At 48.2% G+C, this 21,563-nt stretch overlaps 2 protein-coding genes across 3 annotated transcripts in view; both read left to right on the top strand.

The window, feature by feature from the left end:
• Positions 1-771: 771 nt before the first annotated feature.
• COX19 (cytochrome c oxidase assembly factor COX19) lies at positions 772-2,833 on the top strand. Its single transcript, XM_079321194.1, has 3 exons — positions 772-921; positions 1,022-1,133; positions 2,336-2,833. Exons 1-3 carry the CDS (start codon positions 840-842, stop codon positions 2,421-2,423), a joined length of 282 nt encoding a protein of 93 aa, XP_079177320.1. The 5' UTR covers positions 772-839; the 3' UTR covers positions 2,424-2,833.
• An 11,430-nt stretch (positions 2,834-14,263) lies between these two features.
• ADAP1 (ArfGAP with dual PH domains 1) overlaps positions 14,264-21,563 on the top strand; it is a 45,917-nt gene continuing 38,617 nt past the window's right edge. The window contains exon 1 of one of the 2 annotated variants that reach the window (XM_079321177.1): positions 14,264-14,559. In XM_079321177.1, the coding sequence (XP_079177303.1) occupies positions 14,475-14,559 (85 nt within the window). In that variant the 5' untranslated portion in view covers positions 14,264-14,474. Of the gene's footprint in view, positions 14,560-15,079; positions 15,191-21,563 lie in introns of those variants that run through there. The other variant, XM_079321178.1, reaches the window with a different exon arrangement.

Genomic DNA, 21,563 nt, shown 5'->3' with positions numbered 1-21,563 from the left:
GTGCCATCCCCAGTGTTATAAATGAGAAACAAAGTCTCGATATTCAGCAAAATTTAGATTGGTTTATTTTATATAGACTGGTTTATTTTATATAGACGTGAGGGGTCACCGCCCACTCCACACTTCCACCCAACTTGGTTTGCAGCTCCCTTTTTACAGGATGGTTTTACTTGTAGTCATCAATAATTGTTATTGTTTTGTTGTAGTAATTCTGCAAGGTAAGCAGTGGTGGGCAAAGAAACTTCCAAACTTCAGTGGGACAACTCTTGGGACAATTGGCCATGGAACCGTCTGCTCTTGGTAGATAAAAACCAGAAGTGGGAATTCTGATCTTTAGCAGATAGTTTGGGATTGATTGCACAAAAGCAGGAAATCTGATTCTGCAAAAAAAACCTTTCAGGCTGTGGAGAACCCCCTTTTATTTTCTTTTACAAACTGGTATACGATATTCAATATACAAAATTCATAACAGGGGGATTTAAACGGAATGGGTTTAATCATATATTTCCCTTTATCTAGGTGCATGTTCTTTTCTTATTTTAAGTATTCTGGTTTATACAAACGCCAATACTTTTATGATTAACACGAATCTTTTATCAATTATCACAGTGAGGATGAATCGCTCCGGGGCCCGGCCCAACATGGCGGCGGCGCCGTCTCCATGGCGACGCGCCGCGCGCTCCGGTTGCCGTAGCAACGCCCACGCCGTTCCCGCGACAGCGCGGCCCCGCCCCTTCCGGGCTGCGGCGGTCACGTGATCCCCTCGGCGCGCTGGGTGCGCGGCTCCCCCCGGCGGCGGCAGAGTGACCGGAGTGACCGCAGAGAGCCCCGGCAGCGACATGTCCACCGCCATGAACTTCAGCAGCAAGAGCTTCACGCCGCGGCCGCCGGACAAGGGCGCGTTCCCACTGGATCACTTCGGTGCGGTACCGCGGCCTAGCGCCGGGCCCGCCCGCGCCCCGCCGGGCCCGCGCCGCCCCCGAGCGCGGCGCTAGCGCGGCCCCCGCTGTGTGTGTTGCAGGGGAGTGCAGCGCCTTCAAGGAGCGCTTCATGGAGTGTCTCCGCCACAGCGGCTACGAGAGCGCGGCGTGCCGCCAGAGCGCCATGGCCTACCTGGAGTGCCGCATGGACAGGCGAGTGGCGGCGCCCTGCCCGCGGCAGGTTTTGGCCGTGGGGGGAATAAATGCTCCGTGTGGCATCTGCGGGTTACCTGCCTTGTGCTTTCCGTGTTGTCCCGAGATAGCGGCTTCCCGGCACGGCGGCCAGCGTGAAGCTTGTCTCTCTTTTCAGTTGTAGCCCGTACTTTGCTCGCCTTTTCCATGGAAGCTTTGCTCACGGGTGGATAATTTTCCATCAAACCATCCGTTCGGTTGTAAACTGAAATACGGTATCGCAATTTCTTTGCCTGTATCTTTGTGAAACCGGCTCCCTGCCACCGCCCTTGCTCGAGTGACATCCACGGCGATCTGTTTCAATCCAGACTGCTCTCAGTACAGTTCACATAGCCAGACATCAGTTGAACTAGATGCCTTTTAAAATGTGTTTCATAGCCTGTTTACTTCTTCATATTATTTTATTCTGTTTCCTACACCATATTTTTTAAGGTTATTTTTTTTTTAAGGGAGCAAGGCAAAGCCTTCTCAATAAGCACTGATTGTTTTCAAGATGCCTACAAGTGTTGAGTATAACATAATGAATGATCAGAGCCAGCTTTATTTTTCTTGCAAACACTAATGCAATTAAGTCTAAATTAATGCTGAGTTCCAGTGGAAGAGGAAATAATTTGGCCTGCTAGCCCCTTAGAAATATGTTTCAAAAGTTTTTGTACCTCAGTTCAAGTGAAGAAAGTGTTGGTGACTGGTTTTTCAGGGATGTTTCCATTCATGCATTGCTTTGCAAGGCTTCCTGTGCAAGGGTGAGTCAGGGAACTTTGGAAAATGCACAAATTTCACTGCAAATCAAAGGCTGTTCTTAACCAGATTCACTTGAAAATGTAGATGGCATTGGTAGAATTTTAGGAAGCTCTTATGCAATGTGTTAATTAAAGATAACCAGGACTCAGGATGGTTTCTGACAAAACTTATTCAGCATCTAAAATGGGGAAATAACAAATTTAATTGGAAAACCACTGTTAAGGGGGGAAAATAAATCACTGAATGTTGCTTTCCTTCAAGTGAATTTTCTCAGGTCTTATCAAACAGCAGTCACTCTGTGTAGATGTCTTGGGTCTGTTTAGGGTAATTAATAGTAATTGAAGTGGAAAATGCTGCTGTTCTCTTGGTTGTAGGCTGGATTCTCTAAAATGTTTTTTGTTTTTTTCTTCTTTTTTACTCAGGCAACTTATGGCTAATGAACCACTGGAAAAATTGGGATTTAAAGACCTGATAAATGAGAAATCAGAAGAAAAACCTGGAAAGTCGTGATGAAGATGCTCCTTGTGAGGGGAAAGCATAATCTGAATGTAGTACATATTGTACATTCTGTTCATATTGCAACAGGAGGTGTTTGCTGAAAGAACCTTTTTTCCAAAGTTTAATTTTCCTAAAATAAGAGCAAATGAGCAAATGTACTGCCTTTGTCTGCTTTGCTCAAGTATTTCTTAACTTTTATCTTTTAATTTCTCTAGAGGCAAAACAGTTACAGCCCAAAGTGTTCTCCATGTCTCTGTAAGAGCAGTGAAGTCCTCTATTAAGAGAACAAAACCCAAACCAAACAGTCCTTTATTGTGTAGGTCTTGAACTACTGATTAGTCTTCTGTGGGCAGTACTGATAACATCAGTTACTTGCCAGGTGGAAATAAAGCTGTTATACTTTAAAATTGCTTTTTATTAAATCCTGGTATTAGTGCCTGTCCTTGGGGTGGTCCCACCCTGCTGTGGAAGACATTGGATCCTGTGGGGGTACTTGAGGGAAGGTGCTTTTTCAGTCATTTCATCTTCCATCATTGTTGGGAGAGTATTTCTAGTTGCAGGCATCTATCAGGGAGTGATTCTGCTTTTATTTACTGTGCCAGCAGTGTTCACATAATTTTTTCATCATTTAACTGAGAAGAGTGGTGTTTCTCTTGCATGTTCTAATGCAGCTGAAGCCTTTCTTGAATGTTGAGTTCAAGCAGAAATAATTTAGCCTGTTAGCCCCTAGAAATGTGTTTGAAGCAAGCAATAAATTTGTAAATCTTCTGATGTGTTTCCCACTGTATGTTCTGCCCTGCTATCCCTGCTGGTTTGTTTTTGGTTTTCACCCAGTGAATCATTTCTCTGTGTATGTGGCTGTCTCTGCCAAGGCACTTCTCTAACTGGTTATTTGGTGTCCCCTCTCTGATACATCTCACTTCCCCTGCTCTCTGCTTTTGCTTCTGCCTCTCCACTGTGCATCTGCTCATACTGAGTTCCAGGGAAGGGTGAAAGAACATTTTCTGCTCTTCATACAGATCATTGGGGCTGGGATTTAAATTGTTTCTCTGTCTAATCTGATGGAACAGAGTGCATATAGCTCAGAGCAGGTTCCTGTTTGAAAAGGACATTTCCCTGCTGCTGCATATTTTTATTCCACTTCATTCTGCTGTTCAAATTATATCCTTTGGTGAGATTAGTACATTTCTAGGAAAGAAAGCAGAGATTGTATTGCTGCAACAGATACTAAAAGACATCATATTAAACCACTGAATAAGAGCTTTCTTTTAGCAATACCAAGTTAGAATTAAAATAATCTCCAGCATCTTCAGAAGAAAGAAATCAAATTTCATGCTTCTGTGCTCCCTGAATATTGAAAGGCAAAGTGAATTTCTGGTAGGTCTGAAAGAGCCCACCAGTGGTGGGGGAGTAATCTGGCTGTTACTAGTGGTAGCTTCATTTTTTGGTTGTTATTCTGCCTGTGGTTTTGGCCAGGCAGTTCCTTCTGCAGCTGGGGTGTGTTTTCCTGAGACATTGATGCCAGTTCTGTCCTCCAGGTTGTTACAAAGTTTGTGAGGTGTTGAGTGACTGCCACCCTAACAGGACTGCGGGGGTGAGAGGTTTGCACCTTTCACCAGCCCTAAGATCACATCCTCACCCTGTCCAGATCCATGGGCACGTCTCATCCTGCATCCCAGCACAGTGAGTCAGCTGCTGTCCCCTCGTGCCAGGACAAGAAGAGAGGTGAAAATTCAGGGAATGGGCAGAGGCACATCTGTCCTAGCTGTAAGCACTGGCTGCAGGAAAAAATATCTTTGGTGCAGCTTTAAGGGAAGCTCAGAGCTGCTGGGGGATGGATATCAGACAATTGAGATCTGATGCAGATGAGAAGTGGTGGGAAAAAAAAACATTAGTGCCAGACCTGGGGTCAAATGGTTTTCCCAATGTGCTTCAGGGGACAAGTCCCTGCAACACTGGAGTCATCTGGGAGAGCTCCCAGAATGTTCTTCAATTAATTCCTGCCAACATACACATCATTAATTTCCACCTCTGTATTTTAGTATTGCTGGTAGTATTCAGGTTGCTGCTCCTTTAAACTGCCAGTGGGGTATAAGCCAAATGAAAGCAGTAGATTCATAGCCAGCTTTTCTGTGCCCAGGCTGAGGAGGAACCTCTCCAGAAGCCTGTCACCATACTGGGAAAAATCTGTATTCTGGAAACGCTGGGCTGAGGTGTGTGTGCTCCAGCGGAGGCAGTTTGTCAGGGGCACTGGTATCTGATGAGCTGCTGTGCTGTGGGAGTGCATCAATCTTCCTGCCAGGAGCCTGCCGGGTGCTGCCCGTGCCGGCTGCCGGAAGGCTCCACCTGCCGACAGAGCTGCGACCTGGAGACAGCAAACCATCGGGGATCAGCTGGGACTGACTGCGCGCTGCCAGCCTGGGTGGAATCGCACAGCTGTGGAAGGATAGCCCGAGGCAGGAGGAAGTGGTGGCTGTGTTGAAGATCTATGTGAGCTGTTACCATCACAATAGAAATCAATAAGCCAGGCAGTTGCAATTGTCTTTGCTGGAGCTTTTCTGTGGCAAAGCCTCGTTCACACCCTAATGAGGCACCCAGCTGCTTGGGATCGCTCCCAGGGAGTCCCCGGAGGGCTCTGGATCAGCAGAGCTTTGCCCAGACATTCTTTGCTCAGATTAAAATCCACTCAACCACAAAGAGATTAACCTTGATCACAGCAGTTATTTACAGAGAGAACATTGCTGCAAGTTAACCATCGTTACATCTTCCTGGGAGACCTTGAGCTCTAGGTGTATCTCTCCAAACAACTACAGTGACCTGCAGAACCAGGAAGAAAGGGTTTAATAAACATTTCCAGGGCTCTGGGTGTGCTTTCACAGGAAAGCCTATGCAAAGAGAGCCTCTGAAAATGGGCCATAGTCCAAAGTCCTTTGTAGGAGCACAGTGAGGCCGTGCCTCAGTGCTGAGGAGGGACTGTTGCTGCATCTGCCACCTGCAAGGACACAGCAGGAGGGTCACAGCTGTCAGCAGCTGTGGGCTCAGAGCCTGGGGCTGTGAGCAGGCAGTGGCTGTGGCTGCTGACCTTCACCCTTGGTCCTTCCCCAAAGCATTCTCCCCAGTTTGTCCTGGGCTTCAAGCCCAAGGAATTCCTTGTGGTTGGGTATTACACTTATGGTCAGTGGTCACCAGGTTGGTTTCCTTGGGAGAACACATTGTTGCTGGTGATTATTTGTCCTTGGGGCAGCAATGAAAACAGCTTTTACTTATTGCTGCCTTTGGTTTTGGCTGAACCAGGTGAGGGGCAATGAGTTAAAGCATCTCTTAAATTTCATCTCCTTGTTGTCTCACTCCAAGCAGAGAACTGAGAGGCAGCACCATTTTCAGTGATCCTCTGGAATGAAACCTGGGTTGTAGGAGGCTGAGAGAAGGAACAGCCTGCTGCCATATAGAAAATGTCAGTGTCTGGAGCATCACTTGTTGCTGCTCTGAGAAGTGCCTTGGATGTTCTGGCTCCACTGGAGAGCAGTATTTTTCTACATTTCTCATCCATAATTCCTGGGATGGGAATGATACTTCTGCTAGTGTGCAGGACTGCTGTCATGTCTGGTAGCATATCTATCCAGAGGACTTCAGTGCTTTTGTGCCTGGAGGAGATCCATGCTGGAAGAGATCTTTCTGCTAAATTGGGAATGTTGTATATTGTATCAAGTTTCCCACAAAAATCAAAGCTCTGACTCAGATTCATTTAAAAAAAGACTGGAAGTGCAAATACAAGGGTATATTTCCTTTCCAAGGGTATTTCAATGAAAACTGGACATCTGATTAAACTTATCCTGGTTTTATTTTCTTAATGATTCTGCTTCTGTGAGTAACTGGCAATGTTGCATTTTTTTGTCAGGATGCAGCAGATTTTCTAGTTTACAGATTTCAAGACAAAATGCCTTCCTTCTGGAATGAAGGTACCATATGGCTTGAAATGCATAATTGATCACTGCTCAAAATAGGAGCTTCATAGAAAGTCACCTAGAAGTCCAATGAGTGTATGCAGGGGACTTGATAGACCTTGATCCATTTTTTTGTTTCCTGGAACTGATGATGATACAGGGACAGATTTTTATGGCTCTCCCTAGAGGTTCTGATGCTTGTGCTCTCTCTCTCATTATCCAGGAGATTTTGGGATTTGCATTAGCAGGTACATCAGTCTTAGGCTTGCTGACTCCTGCTGGGCTTGGCTGAATGACAAGCTGGCATTCACCATATAGCCCAACAAAGCCTCTGTGAGGCAGAACAGTCCAGCTGATCAAATCTGGTGAGCTGAATCCAGCCCTTGTGTCCCACATTTCCCCACCTCCAGGGGGATGCCTGCACAAGCAGCCCTTCCCACACAGAGTGAGCTTGGTTCCCACTGCTGTGGGAGGGATATTGGGGTCCATCTGGGCTCTGGCTGTGAGCAACCCCATAAACCACCTTGTATTGTGGATGCTTTTCTGTCCAGGTCCTTATGAATTATGGTGAACTCAGGAGCAGTGATGGAAAGCAGCCTGACAAAGAAACAGTAGGGGGGTGAAGAAAGCAAGGAGACAGAATGACCCAGGCTTTTCACTTCACCTTGATGGGTTTAAAAATCAGGTGGTGGGAGTGCTTCTACAGTCCCTTTGGGCAGCTGAGTCCTTTGCCTATTTTAGTAACCTTAGGGGAGATTACAGCTCTGAGTTCTGGAGGATTTCTGGTTTTCTTGCTGCTAGCAAGCCCTGCTCAGCAAGAACCTGCTCACAGACCCAGTCCTGATGCTGCTTGCAGAGCTGCTGAACACGGGGAGCACGTGGGAAGGCAGCAGCATGGGAGGGGGTGCTCTGTGAGGGAGTCAGGCCCCCTTGTGTCTGCTCAATTTACATTTCTCTGTTATTAAACCATGCTCTGCTTTTTGGCAGGGTTTGGAAACATCTCTCCTTAGTGGGCAAGGTAGAAGAATGATGGCACCAGTGAATCTGGGACACCAGGATGGCCTTTTTTTTGAGGTGATGCTGTGTGCTGCAGCCATCTGCTGCCAATCTACCCAGGGCTCTTCCCCTCTGGATTGCACTGACAGCCCCAGGCAGCAGGGCTGGCTGGATGGAAAAGCATTTCACCACACTGAGGAAGTCAGTTTTTAGGCAGGCAGACCCAGATGGGGAAAAAAATTCCTTCTGTCACTCAGGATTGCAGAGAAGCTGCGGATCAGATCAATGCTGAGAAAATTGCTGGTAACCCAGGATGCTGAACCAGGCAGGAGCAAAACCCCCTCAGTGATAAATGAGCCTTCAGAGCCCCATGAGCAAGCACCAAGTAGGAAATCCCAGGGGTGTAATGAGGCTGGCTCCTTGCTGGGGGCTGAGGTTGCCTCCCTTGGCTTTTTGCTCTTGAGCATGAGGGTGGGAGTTAAGTTGTGCTGATTTCACCCCCTGGATTAAGCAGGTTGTCTTCAGCCTTGTACAGAGCACAGGCTCTGGGGTGTGCCTGTTGTTTGGCACATCCCCCATGTTCATGTGCGTGCTCAGAGTGGTTGCTAAGGCAGCACAAACCTGCCCCCCTTCTCTATGCTTTCCAATTTCTGTCTGATCCAGAGGTGTAGGTGTCTGTGTCCATGCAATCCCAGCACATGGGGGAGCAGAGGCAGTGCCACAGGTCAGGTGTGAACAGTCTGTGTGCACAGAATCCGTGGGAGTGGTACAGCTGGGTGGAGTGTGGGGTTTAGTTTAGTCTCCCCTGATCCCAAACTGTGCTGCAGAGTCTGGTGGAAAAGAGGGACTGTGCCAACAGCTAGGATGGAGGGGGGCAGCATGGAGGGGAACACCTCTGGCAGGAGGTGCATCCTGACCTTGTGAGAGGGGAGATGCTCAGGAGCATGGGCAGCACAGAGATGCTACAGGAACTGGGGCACTGCAGGGCTGTGCTGACAGGAGGTGCACACTCTGGTCAAAGGGACAGAGATGCTGAGTTCACTGGCTGCTGAATAAGAACCAGGTAGGTGAAAAATGAGAGCGTGTCTGGAACATCTACCTCCATCCTTTTAGCAGGCATGGCAGGAGACTTGCAGGTGTGGTGGTGCCAGCTAGAAGGACTCATTTGAGCACAGAGATGTCTGGATTGATGGCTTTATTTCAGCTCATTTTAGCAAGTAATAGGCAGGGGGGTGATGTTTATCACTGAAACTGGAGCTGGCTGTACTTTAGATCACAGCTCTAATCGGCTGGACTGCCTGGGACAGTAAATCACCTCAGCAGCACTATTAACACAGGCTGATGGCTGTAGTAAACCCTCTGGTCCTGCTGGTTCTTCACTCAGGTCGCTGCTTCTGCTCTGGTTCATTTATTGAGGCTCCTTCACAAAAGTCACCTGGGTGGCTGCTCTGACTCAGCCATGGGAATGGCTGGTCTCCTGCCATTCCCCAACCTGGCTCGGGCTCTTTTTATACCCTGCTATAAAATTGTTTATTTTTGCACCTGTTCAGAGAGGCTTTTTGGCCACAGGGGTCTCATGATGTTGTTTTCATGGCTTCTGGAGCAGGGCTGCTCTGTTGTTGCTAGAAATAATTGCTGTTAATTAATTCTTTGCTGATTTTTCTTTGGCAAAGCATACTGAAATAAACAGATAAATGAGCAGCATGCTCTGTATCTCAGTGTTATGGGAGCTTTTAGGAGGCATACAGTGACATCTAAACAATCTTATCAGCAACCAGAGGAAGGGTAGGACATGGCCCTCAACTTTCTATGGACAAAGTTAATTTGGGGGGAGGCTGAATTATCATCTCCAGCTGTTTGGCAGCTTTCTTCAGGCCATGATTTTTAATTTCTTTCTAGAGAAAAACCACGGTTTTGTTTCTGTCCACTGCTTCATTCAAATCACAGCTGAGCAGTGCTACAGAAGGGGATGTGCTCTCAGCTGCCTGAGCTGGGCCAGAGCTGAAGGCAGCAGTCTGTGACACCAGACCACTGGGGCCACTAACTGCACTGATTTCTCTCTTCTTCTGTGCCCTTTTAAAATGCCCTTTTAAATTTTTCTTCTGAGTGACTCAGGCTCTGCTGCAGAGACTTCCAGACCAGAAGTGAAGTTCTGGACTTCAGCCCCTCCATCCCGTGGTCCTGCCTGCACCTCCATCATCCTCTTTGCTCTGTGTCCCTGGTTGGAGCAGCCCCTGGTTCCCAGAGCTGGCAGCAGGTGGGTGGGTCACACTGTGCCCACCCTGGAATGTGACATCACACAGCTCAATCTCCTGCTTGAATGTCTCCAAGCTGTACCTGGAAGGATGAGCCATTTGAGCCAGGAAGGAATTAAATTACTGGAATTGAGCAAAAGCAATTTCCATGATAAGTGCTGCCCTGCTGTTTGCACACTGAACCTGTCCTGCTGTGTCTCTGACTCAGACTGAATTGATGACATCACACTTTGAATGATCACTTTGACTTTTTTTTGGAGGAGCTGATCCCCTGATGTATGAATGTCATCACACACATGTTGGCTTTCTCCATACAGAAATTCCACAGGCCTAAGTCTCTCAGTTAGGATAAATCAGGAGTAATGCTGAAAGCAGTGGTCTACCACTGACGTAGGTGAACTGTTGACTTCCTTGGACTAATTTCATCTCCTCTGTGCACAGAACAGAGCCTGTCATTGGACAGCAGCAATCAGCATAGCTCCAGCTGGTTCACTGCAGCTGCCATGGAGCCAATTCCCTCAGCTGCCCCTCCATGTCATATTTTACATCATAGGAAATGGGTTTGGTGCAACAACAGGACTGTTGCAGAGCTGTTTATCTCACACAGATTTCCCCAGGTGCCATGGAGCAGACATACAAATATCCAACATCTTCAAGCCATCAATTACATCCTCTTTCTCTCTCTCAGACATATTTTGGCTCCCAAACTGTCTGAGCAACTAAGCAGCCCCTGCAGCCGTGTACTGACCCCCCAACCAGCCCATTGCTGGCCAGAGGCAGGCAGAAAAGAAACTGAAAGGGTGTCCAGAGCACATGACAGGCTGGTGGTTAGAGAAGTTTTGTAGCAGCATGGCTGTGAGAGAGCAGTGATCAGCTCTAGGGTGTTGCAGAAATCTAAAAAAAGAGGTTTTGGTCTGAACACCCCCTTGTCCTCATTCTCCCCAGTTCTGCTTCCCTGCAGAGGATCTCTGTGGTCTGGTTTGCATGACTGTTAAATCATGGGAGCAAAGGGCTCCCCTTTTTCACACTGGTGATACTGGGCTGCAATAGAATTAACCACTATGCAAATGGGAAGAAACCCTGATCTGCAGATCACTCTGCATTGGGACACTTTTAGAGCTGCACAACACTTTGTCTTCTTCGAGGGGTGCTGCAGATGCAGAGCAGCTCTGCAGACACAGGACATAACAGTTCTTTTCCCACCTTCACATCATTTTCTCCTGCATCACCCTCTTCAACTCGATCCACACATCCTAACCACATGTGCTTTTCCCTGTTCCACACAAAAACAATCTCACAGGCTCCATACAGCAATTTGCTGAAAATAAGGGAAAGTTGGCATCAGTATTGGATTTTTGGTTCAAGAGTTTTTAAACTGCCCTGATCTGAGCTCTCTGCTCTGTGGCATTCCCCCCTCCCAGCTATACCCACTGCTGATTTAACTGCATAACCCAGAAAACTCATTAAAAAAAAAAAAAAAAAAAAAACAACCTCTAGGATTGGCTTCTTCCTTTTTTTCTTTTTCTTTTGAACAGGAAACCAATACTGCAACGGAAATGAGCTGCTTTAACATAGGTGTGGGTGCCAGTGCTGCAGCTTACTCAGCTGCAAGAGCTGCCTCCCCTGTGGTGCTGAGGAAGCCTATGGAATCCTGCCTGGTGTATCTGCTCCTCCAGAGTTTTGCTTGAATGCAGTTGCCGTGGCATGAATTATTGATATTTCTGTTCAGGTTTGCTGTTCACGCAGGAATTTGTAATGCTTCCCCACCTTGTGCTGGGAATGTGCTCCTGGGTCACATCAAGGCATGTGTTTAACACCCTTTTACCTGCATGGCTGTGACATTGATTTAGCCTTTTCAGGGCTAAATTAACTAAACCCCAGAGTTAACAGCTCTTTCCTAACAAAAGGCAGTCTCGGGGTGAAAGGAGCTGATGTGAAGGGCTGGGAGAATGTCTGTGCAGTTTCAGGGCGTCATCACAAAGATGATGGAAAGGTTTCCAGGAATTTCTGAGTGTTCTTTGCCCTGACCTCAGCATCTGGCATTTCCATAGGCTGCCCTTGCTGCCACCGTGCTTAGCACCTCGGGAGATCGCATTAATAACCTCCGTTTCTAAGGCAACAACCTTGTGAATTAGAAAAGACTGAGTTAAAAGTGTGTGTTGTTTACAAACAAACACATCTTCACACATAAATATGTAAGTATTTACATACATATGGATAGGAATTTGTGTCAGACCTCCAAGTTGTTTAGCAGTGGAGAAACAGGAAGCATCTGAATGAGGGTGATGTATTGACAGCGACAACTCATCTCCAGAGAGTTTGGTCAGAGATTTTGCAAGAAGTAGGAGCAAATTCATTTAGACATTCCCTGTAAGGTGCTACCCACAGGAAAAATGTGGGGCCAAGCTCAGAGGAAGGAACAGTCTGACACAGACATGCCTGAGCAGTGATGCCCATCAGCCTCCACCAGCCCTGCAGGGGCAACCTTTGCTCTTTACCCAGATTCCTACACCAGGAATCACAATCCTCAGGAGTCAATGTCTATCAGAAGAACCTCAGTGCCTGCCCTGCATCAATATTATGCCAACCAACACTGGGGCAATACCCAAACTCTTAACCTTGGATAAACCAGGAGTAAATTCACTGAGATACCCTGTACGGGTGAGGTCGGCTCAAGCCTTTGATTTTCCATTGAACAAAAGTTTATCTTCATTTCTGGCTCATTTAGTTCCAACTTTTCTCCCTGTCTCTCCACCTCCCTTCCACCCACGTGGGCTGTTTGTTTCCCCATGTGAAGTCTGGAGCAATTGTGATGAGACTTAAATGCTGAGGATGCTGCTGATTGACCTTTGCTGGCCCTGCTCTGCCTGTCCTTTATGAAACTCCCCCCTCTCATCATTGACAACAGGCTCTGTTTTATTTGATTTTATTACAAGATATAAATTTCTGTCTGCAGCTCTGGCTTCCAGCACACGGAGGAGAGAGAGGAATTGCCTAGCAACCAGGAGAACAAAAAATTAAGAGAATCAATAAGTCTTAATGGGAAGCTAAACAGAGACTTTCAAACCAAACCCCCTCCCTGCTCCCAGTGCTGGCCCGTGGCAAGTTCATGTTTGGCATCCTGGCTATTGCATGAAGCATTCAACAAATGCCTCTTCTGAAAAAGCCAAAGTACAAATGAAAACTGGCCTAACCTGGGCTTAGGTAAAGCTCTGATCCTGCAGCATTTACACTGTCAAGCTTGAACAGCACAGGTGTGGAGGGTTAAGGTACTCTGCTGAGCTGGTTTCACCCTGAGGGTGTTAGAAGCCAGTGTTCCAGGTGAGTGCCAGTGACTCAGAGGCTGAAGAAGGTGAGGGTCTGGATGCAGCAGATCGGTTTCCTCACAAAAAGGTCTGTGAGGAGGAATATGCCTTTGGTTAGCATGGGAGTGAGTTTCCAGACTTTATCAAGCTATGTGTGTGAAAGCAGCAAGCCCAGCATGATACATGACACTGGGTTGAGTCAGCACGGAAGAGTCCAGCATCAGTTTAAAACAGTCAGAAATAAACTTGGATACAGTCACCTGTCTGGCAGCACACATGCAAAAGTCATTTAGGAAAAGGTATTCCAGGCAAAGGAAGCATTGTAAATGTACCAGGCCATGACTCTGCCTGTATTTAAGGTGCTATTTTCTCCCACAAAATATTCTCAGGAACCTGCTCACATCCTCATGTTTGCAGGATCAAGATGGTGGTTTGCTTTTGAAAGTTTTCCAGGAGCTACTGGAAACCTCCTCTTGCTCGTGCACACCCTGAATCTCATGGGCAGCATGAATGGCATGAGCTGAGCTTGCAGGAGGGCACTGCTTTGTTGGAGAAAGCAGACTGAAATGGGGGCTTGCTTTGCAAGACCAAAATTGTTTTTATAAGCAGAGATGTGTGAACCACAAACAGGCCATAGCAGCATCACCAGTGACCCATAGGTGAGAAGAAGATCTCAGCAAGGGTTAAGGAGGCATAGCCCTGAACATTTCCTTGGCCAAAAGCTTCCCACATCCTGCCCCTGAGTGACACTTTAGTCTTTGCCTGGCAAAACAAGGAGTCTTGCCCCATAGATGGCACGAGATGTACAGCCAAAATGACACAGGGATGTTTTTCCCCGAGTACTCCCTTGACACGATGGAGTGTGAAAAACGTGGGAAGACGCTTGGAGGACAGTCCTGCCAAGACACAGACATGGAAGCTGGTGGTGATGTGCAAGGACAGCAGTGAGGGAGGAGTGTTTTGGAGTGCATGGGGTTACTGGTGAAACCTCCGCAAATACCCCCAAAAGCTGCTTATTTAGAGGGGCATCCCAAACCTGCCAAGGCGCTTGAGTGGCAAGGCCAGTGAGAGCTGGTGCTGCTGCCAGCCTCCCCATCCCGCAGGTGAAGACTCCCGGCTCCCACCGGCGACAGGAGAGGCAGCAGGACGGGCGGGATGCCCTGGAGGTCGGGGAGCACCGCGGGGGCAGGAGCCGCCCCGGCGGGCGCTGCCGCTGGAGGTCGCGGGCGAGCGGCGCGGGGAGGCGGCAGCGGCACCGGCAGGGCACACGGCAGGGCAGGGCAGGGCAGGGCACACGGCAGGGCAGGGCACACGGCAGGGCAGGGCAGGGCAGGGCAGGGCAGGGCAGGGCAGGGCACACGGCAGGGCAGGGCAGGGCAGGGCAGGGCAGGGCAGCACCGCCCCGGCGCGGCGCTCCCCGCGGCCGGAGCGCGCTCGGCGTGCGCGGGGCGAGCGGGGCCGAATGGAGCCGCCCGGGCGCCGCCCGCCTCGCCAGCGCCCCCCGCCCGCGCCATGAGGCTGCCGTAGCGCTTGGACCGAGCGCAGCCCCGCCGAGCCGCCCCCATGGCGAAGGAGAGGAGCAGGAAGGCGCTGGTGGAGCTGCTCCAGCGGCCGGGGAACGCGGCGTGCGCCGACTGCGCCGCCCCGGGTAAGGGCAAGGGGAGGCGGGGGGCGCGGGCGGCGGCTGCACCTGCACCTGTACCTGTCGGCACGGCACGGCACGGCACTGCATGGCGAGGCACGGCACAGCGACGGGGCGGGGGGCTCTGCGCTCTCCGGGCGCTGTGCCCCGCCGAGGGTGTGCCCGAGCCCCCTCCCCACCGCGGGGGGATGCAGCGGGGATGCTCCGGGGCCGCTGGAGGGATGCGCTGCGCTGCCGCGGTCCCCGCGGAGCAGCCCCGGCCGAGGTTTCCCCCGTTCCCCCGTTCCGGCTCCCGGTGAGCGCTGATGTCATCCCGGCGGGTCCCCGCGGGCTGCAGCGCGGCCGGGAACGGGAACCGGGAACGGGAACCGGGAGCCGGCACCGGGAGCGGGCGGTGCGGGCTGTGCGGGGCCGCCTGTCCCCCGTGTCCCCTCGGCTGCTCCTGCCCTGTCAGTGAGCAAACACACGGGGACAGCCGGAGGCAGCGCTGCGGACATCCTGCCCAACAACCTTTGCCCAGCTGCCATCGATGGGAGCCTGAGCTGCGCAGGGAGTGGGGCTGGAATGGCTGTAGACGTGTTCGTGTGCGGAGGAGAGAAAAATCTGGGCTGGGAATGTCTTCTTTGCCTTTTGGATGGTGAATTTTTGGGATCGGGCCGTGATGCTGTTGCTGAGCAGAGTCTGCGTGGGGTGTGGGATCTGTCTTTGAGAACAATCTTAGAAAAATTGCAGAGCAAGTAACTTTCCTATTTAAAATATATATATATATATCACCAGACAGAAAAATCTCAATTTGTATTAGCTTGAGCAGGATGGCTCTGAGGAGGTATAGAAAGGATGTCCTTCTCAGCCTCATTCTATAGGTTAAAAAAAACCCCAACACTTCAGCTGAGCTCTATTTTCCCAGCTATTGATTTGTTTAGGATGTCAAGATCTATTGGCTACCGCCATCCAGCTCGTACCATTCCCAGTGGTTTTATATCCCTAATCTGCATGCCAGGACACTGCAGTTCACTTTCAGATGCGCTGTGTCCTCGGGTTCCCGGCTGGAAAGGACAAAGAACTTTGGGCTCAGCGTGAACGGCTTTGCAGCGCCGCGCTGCTCTGCCTGCTCCCACCCATCTGCTGCTCTGCCTGACTCTACCAGCCCACCTCGGAGGTGTCTTGCTGAGCACAGCTTGGGCTCCCCGAGGAGGTGTCTGCCTAAATTGTTCTTTCCTGGAGAAAACTTTACAAACCTGGGTCATTCAGACCCGCGGGGTGATTCTCCCTCACCCTGTGGGTATAGAACATAAAGCCCCCAGGCAAATTGGGAAGTTTCTCAGCATCACCAGGGTGGGGATGGAGCTGTAGGTCAATAAAATAGCTCATATCAGGATAAGAAGGTTGTTGTTAAAAGCACCAGAACGGCCTGTTAAACAACAAAACCATACTTTGGTTTTGGTGACATTTGCATGCAGAGCTGTCTTAGTGAATCTGAAAGTCAGAGGGGAGAATTTGGGCCAGTGTCTTTTGTAAGTCAAGATGTGCTATATTAATATCATTCACCCTCTTCTGAACTCTCATGGCATTACTTCCTTAGGACCACCTCCGTGTTCATCAACCCAATTTCTTTAGTGACTTTACTTCAGTTTCTTTGGCAAATGAGAGCTATTCATGGTGCTGTAATGTGCTCGTGTTCCTGCAAGTGACAATAAACTTGAGATGCCCTGGGCTACTAAAGATAATAACTTGTGTCTGTAGGTAGCATAGAAAATATTCAGCCTGAATTCAGTTATTCATCCTGGGCAGGTGTGGCAGGCCAGCTCTTTCTGGGGATGAGGTAATGGAGGAGAGGCAGGATAAGTATCCAGAGAGCCTCCAGAAAGGAGTGGAAGGATGTTCTTTGCTGAGAAGTGGGATACACAGAAAGATAAAGGTGACAGCTGGAACCAGGTGGACAGCTGACCCTGGGAAAGTACCAAAGAAAATGAAGTGAGAAGGAAAAAAGAGGGAGAGTGGGGAATGAACAGAAGATGAGGGGGGCAGGGCAGACTTGTGCTTTCCCACATGAGTATCACCATAGGGCTGGTCTGGTACAGCTGGGGGAAACCAAAGAACAGGATTTGTTATTGCTGTTTCTCAGGTGAGTGCCTTTCCCTGAAATACCCTGTTAGTACAGGATCCATGATAAGAGGTAGCCATTCAGCTCACGGATGCTCATAACAAATAGGTTGGGTTGGAAATAGTAACGGGAAAAATCTCTGTTAATCACTTTAATTTGTGTATTTGGAAGCCAGCTGAGTTTTCTTTTCCTTTTGGAAATATTTGTTTGAGAAATCAGCCAGTCAGTGAAAGTTTGTTTGTTTTTTTTCCTTCCCTGCTGTCAAAAAGGGTTATTTTGTTTTGTTGCTGCTTTGGCATTTGGGAGAGGCTCAGTAGCCAGAGCCCTGAAGCCACAGCTTGTCCCAGGTATTCTGTGTTTTGTCACAAACCCCTGGTGCAATCGCTGGGCTGAGCTCTGACCATGCAAAAGTCAAAGTTGGGGACAGGCTTGGGGCATCAGGGGAGGTTTTTCCTCCATGGGTGGGTAAATAACTTCATCCCCTGCAGGATGATCCCATCTCTATGGGGAGATCTGGGCACAACCTGCTGCTTTTTTGCCACAATTTGCCACTTAATCATGACAGAGGATGGTGGAAGTGGCCGTGCCCTGTAAGGCTGTTCAAGGTGGGTTTCCCTGCTCTGTGCACAGGTTTGAAGGGATGTCTCAGGTGGAGAGAACAGTTTTACAGTGCCCATCACAGCTGGGAATGCAGAAAGGATACTAAAGTAGAAAGTTAAAATCAGAGTATAAAATAACTGAGAGATTGCATTTTTCACTTGCAGGTTGTGATTGTAATTTTTTTTTTTTTTTTGTTTCTAGTTAGGTTTTTATTACTTGCATTTTTGTAAAACCTTAAATTGCAAAGAAATGTTTTGAATAAAAGAAATTTCAGTTGTAAAAAATGTCATTGATTTGTAATAAATAATGAGACTGCCTTGGTTACATCTTTGGGGCTGAATTCTTGGGTAGGAGCCACTAATAAAGTTATTAAATGGGGCTTTAGGTCCTCTGTCATTACACACTCCAGTGTCCTGGGTGTTTTTGTGGGTTTAAATCTGTACTTTCTCAGTGAGGACAGCATGGGAAATACAGTCTTAAGCACAAACTGAGCAATGTTACTGAATTGCTGGTGTGTAATGGCTCTCTGTGCATTAGAATAATCTTTTTTTCTTCAAGACTAATGTGGCAGTTCAGCCTTTTTTTTTTTTTTTTCCTAAATGATTCTTTGTCTCAGGCAATCTTTCCTCACATCATAAGACGGATGGTTATCTCAGGGCATAACAAGACCTTGAGTATTTCTCTCTTTATTTTTCTATGACTTAGGCTCGTGTTTCCATGGAGTGAGAATTATTTTACATTGTAGGAGGACAGAGAGGCTCTGAAGACAGAAATGGAAATCCCATCAAAGCAATCCTGCAGTTTAAACCCTCCAGCAGCAGTTTACATGGCTTGTTATCATTTTATCTTTCCTATTTGGGATGGATTATTGGGATGTGGATCCTGGCTAACATTGGCCTGTGTGCCTGAGGCTCAGAGGGGGTGGAGGATGGAGGGAGAGCAGAAGGCTGGTGCTGGAGGGGGATCTGGAATTGGATTTGATCTCAGCCCTCCTTCCTCCCTCCTAAAATCCCAGATGGGGAAGGTGATGGGGTCCTGCAGGTGATGCTGTCACCTGCAGCCCCTCTGGCCATCCCTTGGGAGGATGGGCTCACAGCTCTGCCCTCCCTTGCCCCCACTGGAAAGCTGTTCCAGAGCTCTGCTGCTCTAATGCTGTGAAATGGGATTTTCATCCTTCATCTCCAAGTGGAAACTTGTTCCCTCACTCCATTGTCCTCACACTTAAATACTGATCTTTTTCCTTTTTTTTTTTTTTTTTTTTTTTTTTGGTGTCTCTGGGAATTGGCCAGCTCTTCTCCCTGGCTCTAAGCAAAGGGGTAAGAAGGAAAAAAATAAAAAAATCCCACAGCAGTTGTGTTTAGGTCAATGCCATTTTCTGCAGGAAAAAGGGCTTTTTGAAACAAAGAGGGCTTAATGTGATGGTGATTTTTGTCCAGTCCTGGTGCCTGGGCTGCAGCACAGTCGTGGGCTGCTGGGACCTGCTGAATTAAAAGACCTTGGCAAGTTTAGTGCCTTCACTGAAAAATTTTCCTACTTAGAGAGGAGTGTTGGTAGGAGGTGGTTTGACTTCAGTGTTAACTCTTTTATTGTTATTTTTCAACATGCATGACCAGGGTCTGTTTATTTGCCTCCTAATCCTTCCCCACAGCAAATAGCTACAGAACTTTGGTGCTGAGCACAAGGTTCTCTGTCTTGGGCATGGAAAAATCAGCAGCAGGCAGGAAAGGCTTTGTGCTGGTGTGGGTCACACTAAAATCCCAGTGGTTCTACCTTGTATCAGTGAGTCACATTTCTTGTGCAGTGTAAAAAAGGTTCTGCCTGCCTGGAGAGGTGTCTTTATTAAGGGTCAGGTCATTATTTGTGTGCTGAAGAATGTGTAGAGAATGTGTTGCTGTGCATCAGAAGTTTGCCTTGGTCATCAATATTGTGCTATAAGTAGTGATAAATGTAGTTTAAGGCAAAAGGTGGAGTAGGAGCATCCAGATTTTGGGACTTTGGGTTCTTGCTCTTGTCTTCTTTGAGACTGTTGCTGCTCTGCTTCATGGGATTTTATTTGGATTGGTGGCACCTGGGGATTTTCAAACTGGAACTCCATGTTTATATTCTGGATACAGCAAATATTGAATATTCATTTAAAAAAATCCATTATCATCCATCTTCCAATCTCTTTGGTTTCTAGAAGTTGTCCTGGGTCTTATGTTGGTTTTATTTCCATAATATTTTCTGTGTCTAGCCTTCATTTTTTTCTTTTTCCTTAGTTCAGGAATGCTGGGTTCAAGATGTGTTCATGGTTCACTGTGCTGGGTTTTCCTGAGGCTTGTGGTGGTGAAAAGGGCTGGGTGAAGAAGTGAATTTCTGAATTTAGCTGTGTTGCAAGTGTTTTAGTTTTGTTTTAGGTGCTTCTCTAATCTCTGCCTTTGCTTTCAGATGAATGAGATGGGAAAACAGTATCCTTCTTCTTCAGTTTAGCTTTTTTGGTTCCTTTGATTTTTAAATGAGGCTGACTCATGTCTTTATTTTGAAAGGTATTATAATCTGTTTATAGGTTACCAGAAATCTCTACCACATTGGGCAGTGAGAGCCTTTTAGAGCTGGAATTGGTCATTCAGGATAAGAGTTTTTCTGCACTTACAACAGTTTATTTGGTTTAATGTTCCCGTTGTTCCTCATTCATTTTTATTCCTTTTGGCTTCAAATAATGGAATAAAGTAATTTGTGTGGAAATCAGGCATGCTGGAGAGTTTTCATTAGGCTTCACTGCTGTTTGCTCAAAATTCTGGAGGCTTTGGAAAAAAATCAGCTTTTTTGAGCAATGCTCGAAAAGCCCAGATTATGACATATTGCCATTTCAGTGCACTTCTTTGGCAATGCCCAGAATAATAAAATTACTGAATTGTCAGAAATGTCCAGAAGTGTCCCAGCTGTTGAAGTGTCCAGCAGCAAGGTGGAGTTCACCTGTCTATGGAGACCTCAGCTTGCCAGCCATGCAGCCTGGGGTCACTGAACTAATGGTGCTGCCCCAAAATTCAGTTTTGTGTGAAGACACTAATGAAAATTTATTTTCATGTTTGATAGGGTGTTGTCTTATCTCTGCTGCAGTCACTTGAAGGGTTGGAGTCTGTGATAAACCAAGGCTGGGGATCACTGATGTGTCCCTCAGCTGAGAATTTGTGCAGAGAACAGAGAGAAACAGGGACCATGATGTGTTTGGGGAGCCCCAAACCCTTTAAAAGGCTCTGGAGGAGCTGTGGGTGCAATGCCAGGGTCTGTCACCAGTCCCTGCAGGAGTCTGTGGGTGTGATGGGCTGCTTGCTGGGTTTCTTCAGAAATGGTGTCACGAGTGCAGGGGGTGGGGGAGAAGGGGAAGCAGTCTTGGCAGAGCCCTGCAGCAGCTGGAGCTGGGGAATTCTCCACCCCTGCTTCCTGTGCACAGGCAGAGCTGTGACACGGGGAGGTCACAGGGCAGCACATGGCTCTGTCATCCTATGGTTTGTTCAGATGATGCTGAGAAATTCCTTTTGGCTTTCTGCTAAAGCCTGGGAAAGGTTTGGGCTGCCTTGCTTGCTGTTAGATGTCCTCAGCCAGGAGAGCAGGAGCCATGAGAAATCTCAAGTTGTGGTAACAGTGACATTTCAGAGAGACTTGCTCTGGCAAATCAGTTTGCTCTGGGAGTTTTCACTATCCAGGAGTTTTTTGGGTGGGGCTAAGTCAGTACCTGAGGCCTTTGAACCCTCCTCCTGCCTTTCCTTTGGGACTAAACCCAGTTGCCAAATGTGGGTGGTTTTGGGCTGTGACAGGAGAGCAGCACACAACCAGCTGAGCATCCCCAGTTCTTCACCCACCCTTGCCACAAAAGACATATTTGTAAAACCAGAAGAGCAGGGAGGTGGAAGTGCTGTTAACACCTGGCAGGGATGGGAATGGTGGGGAGCATCTCTGCCATGGGGCTCCTTGAAATTTGCCGTGTGTGATGCTGGTGGATGTTGGATTTGGGTCTAAGCAGGAGGGGAAATGCTGAAGGGAGGGTGACCAGGAGGAGACAGCTACTGGCTGTGGTTTATTGAGCAAGCTGAGAGCATCCCTGCCCAGGCTGGCTCACCACTGACCCCGTTGTCTCTGCTGCTCTGAAGGACTGTCACCTCCTGGCAGCCACACATGGGTGGCCCTGTGTCTATGATGTGATATAGGTGTGTGCATGTGCCCTGGGATATAATCCAGATTTTGTTTTCTTAGTTGGACAAGGCTTGCCAAGGTGTGGAAGCTTGTTTAAGAGTCTGTTCTGGAGAAGGTCCTGTTGGTGTGAGGA

Source organism: Erithacus rubecula, assembly GCF_903797595.1.
Source record: "Erithacus rubecula genome assembly, chromosome: 17".
NCBI classification, from domain to species: domain Eukaryota; kingdom Metazoa; phylum Chordata; class Aves; order Passeriformes; family Muscicapidae; genus Erithacus; species Erithacus rubecula.
This window is presented reverse-complemented; position numbering and strand designations above follow the sequence as displayed.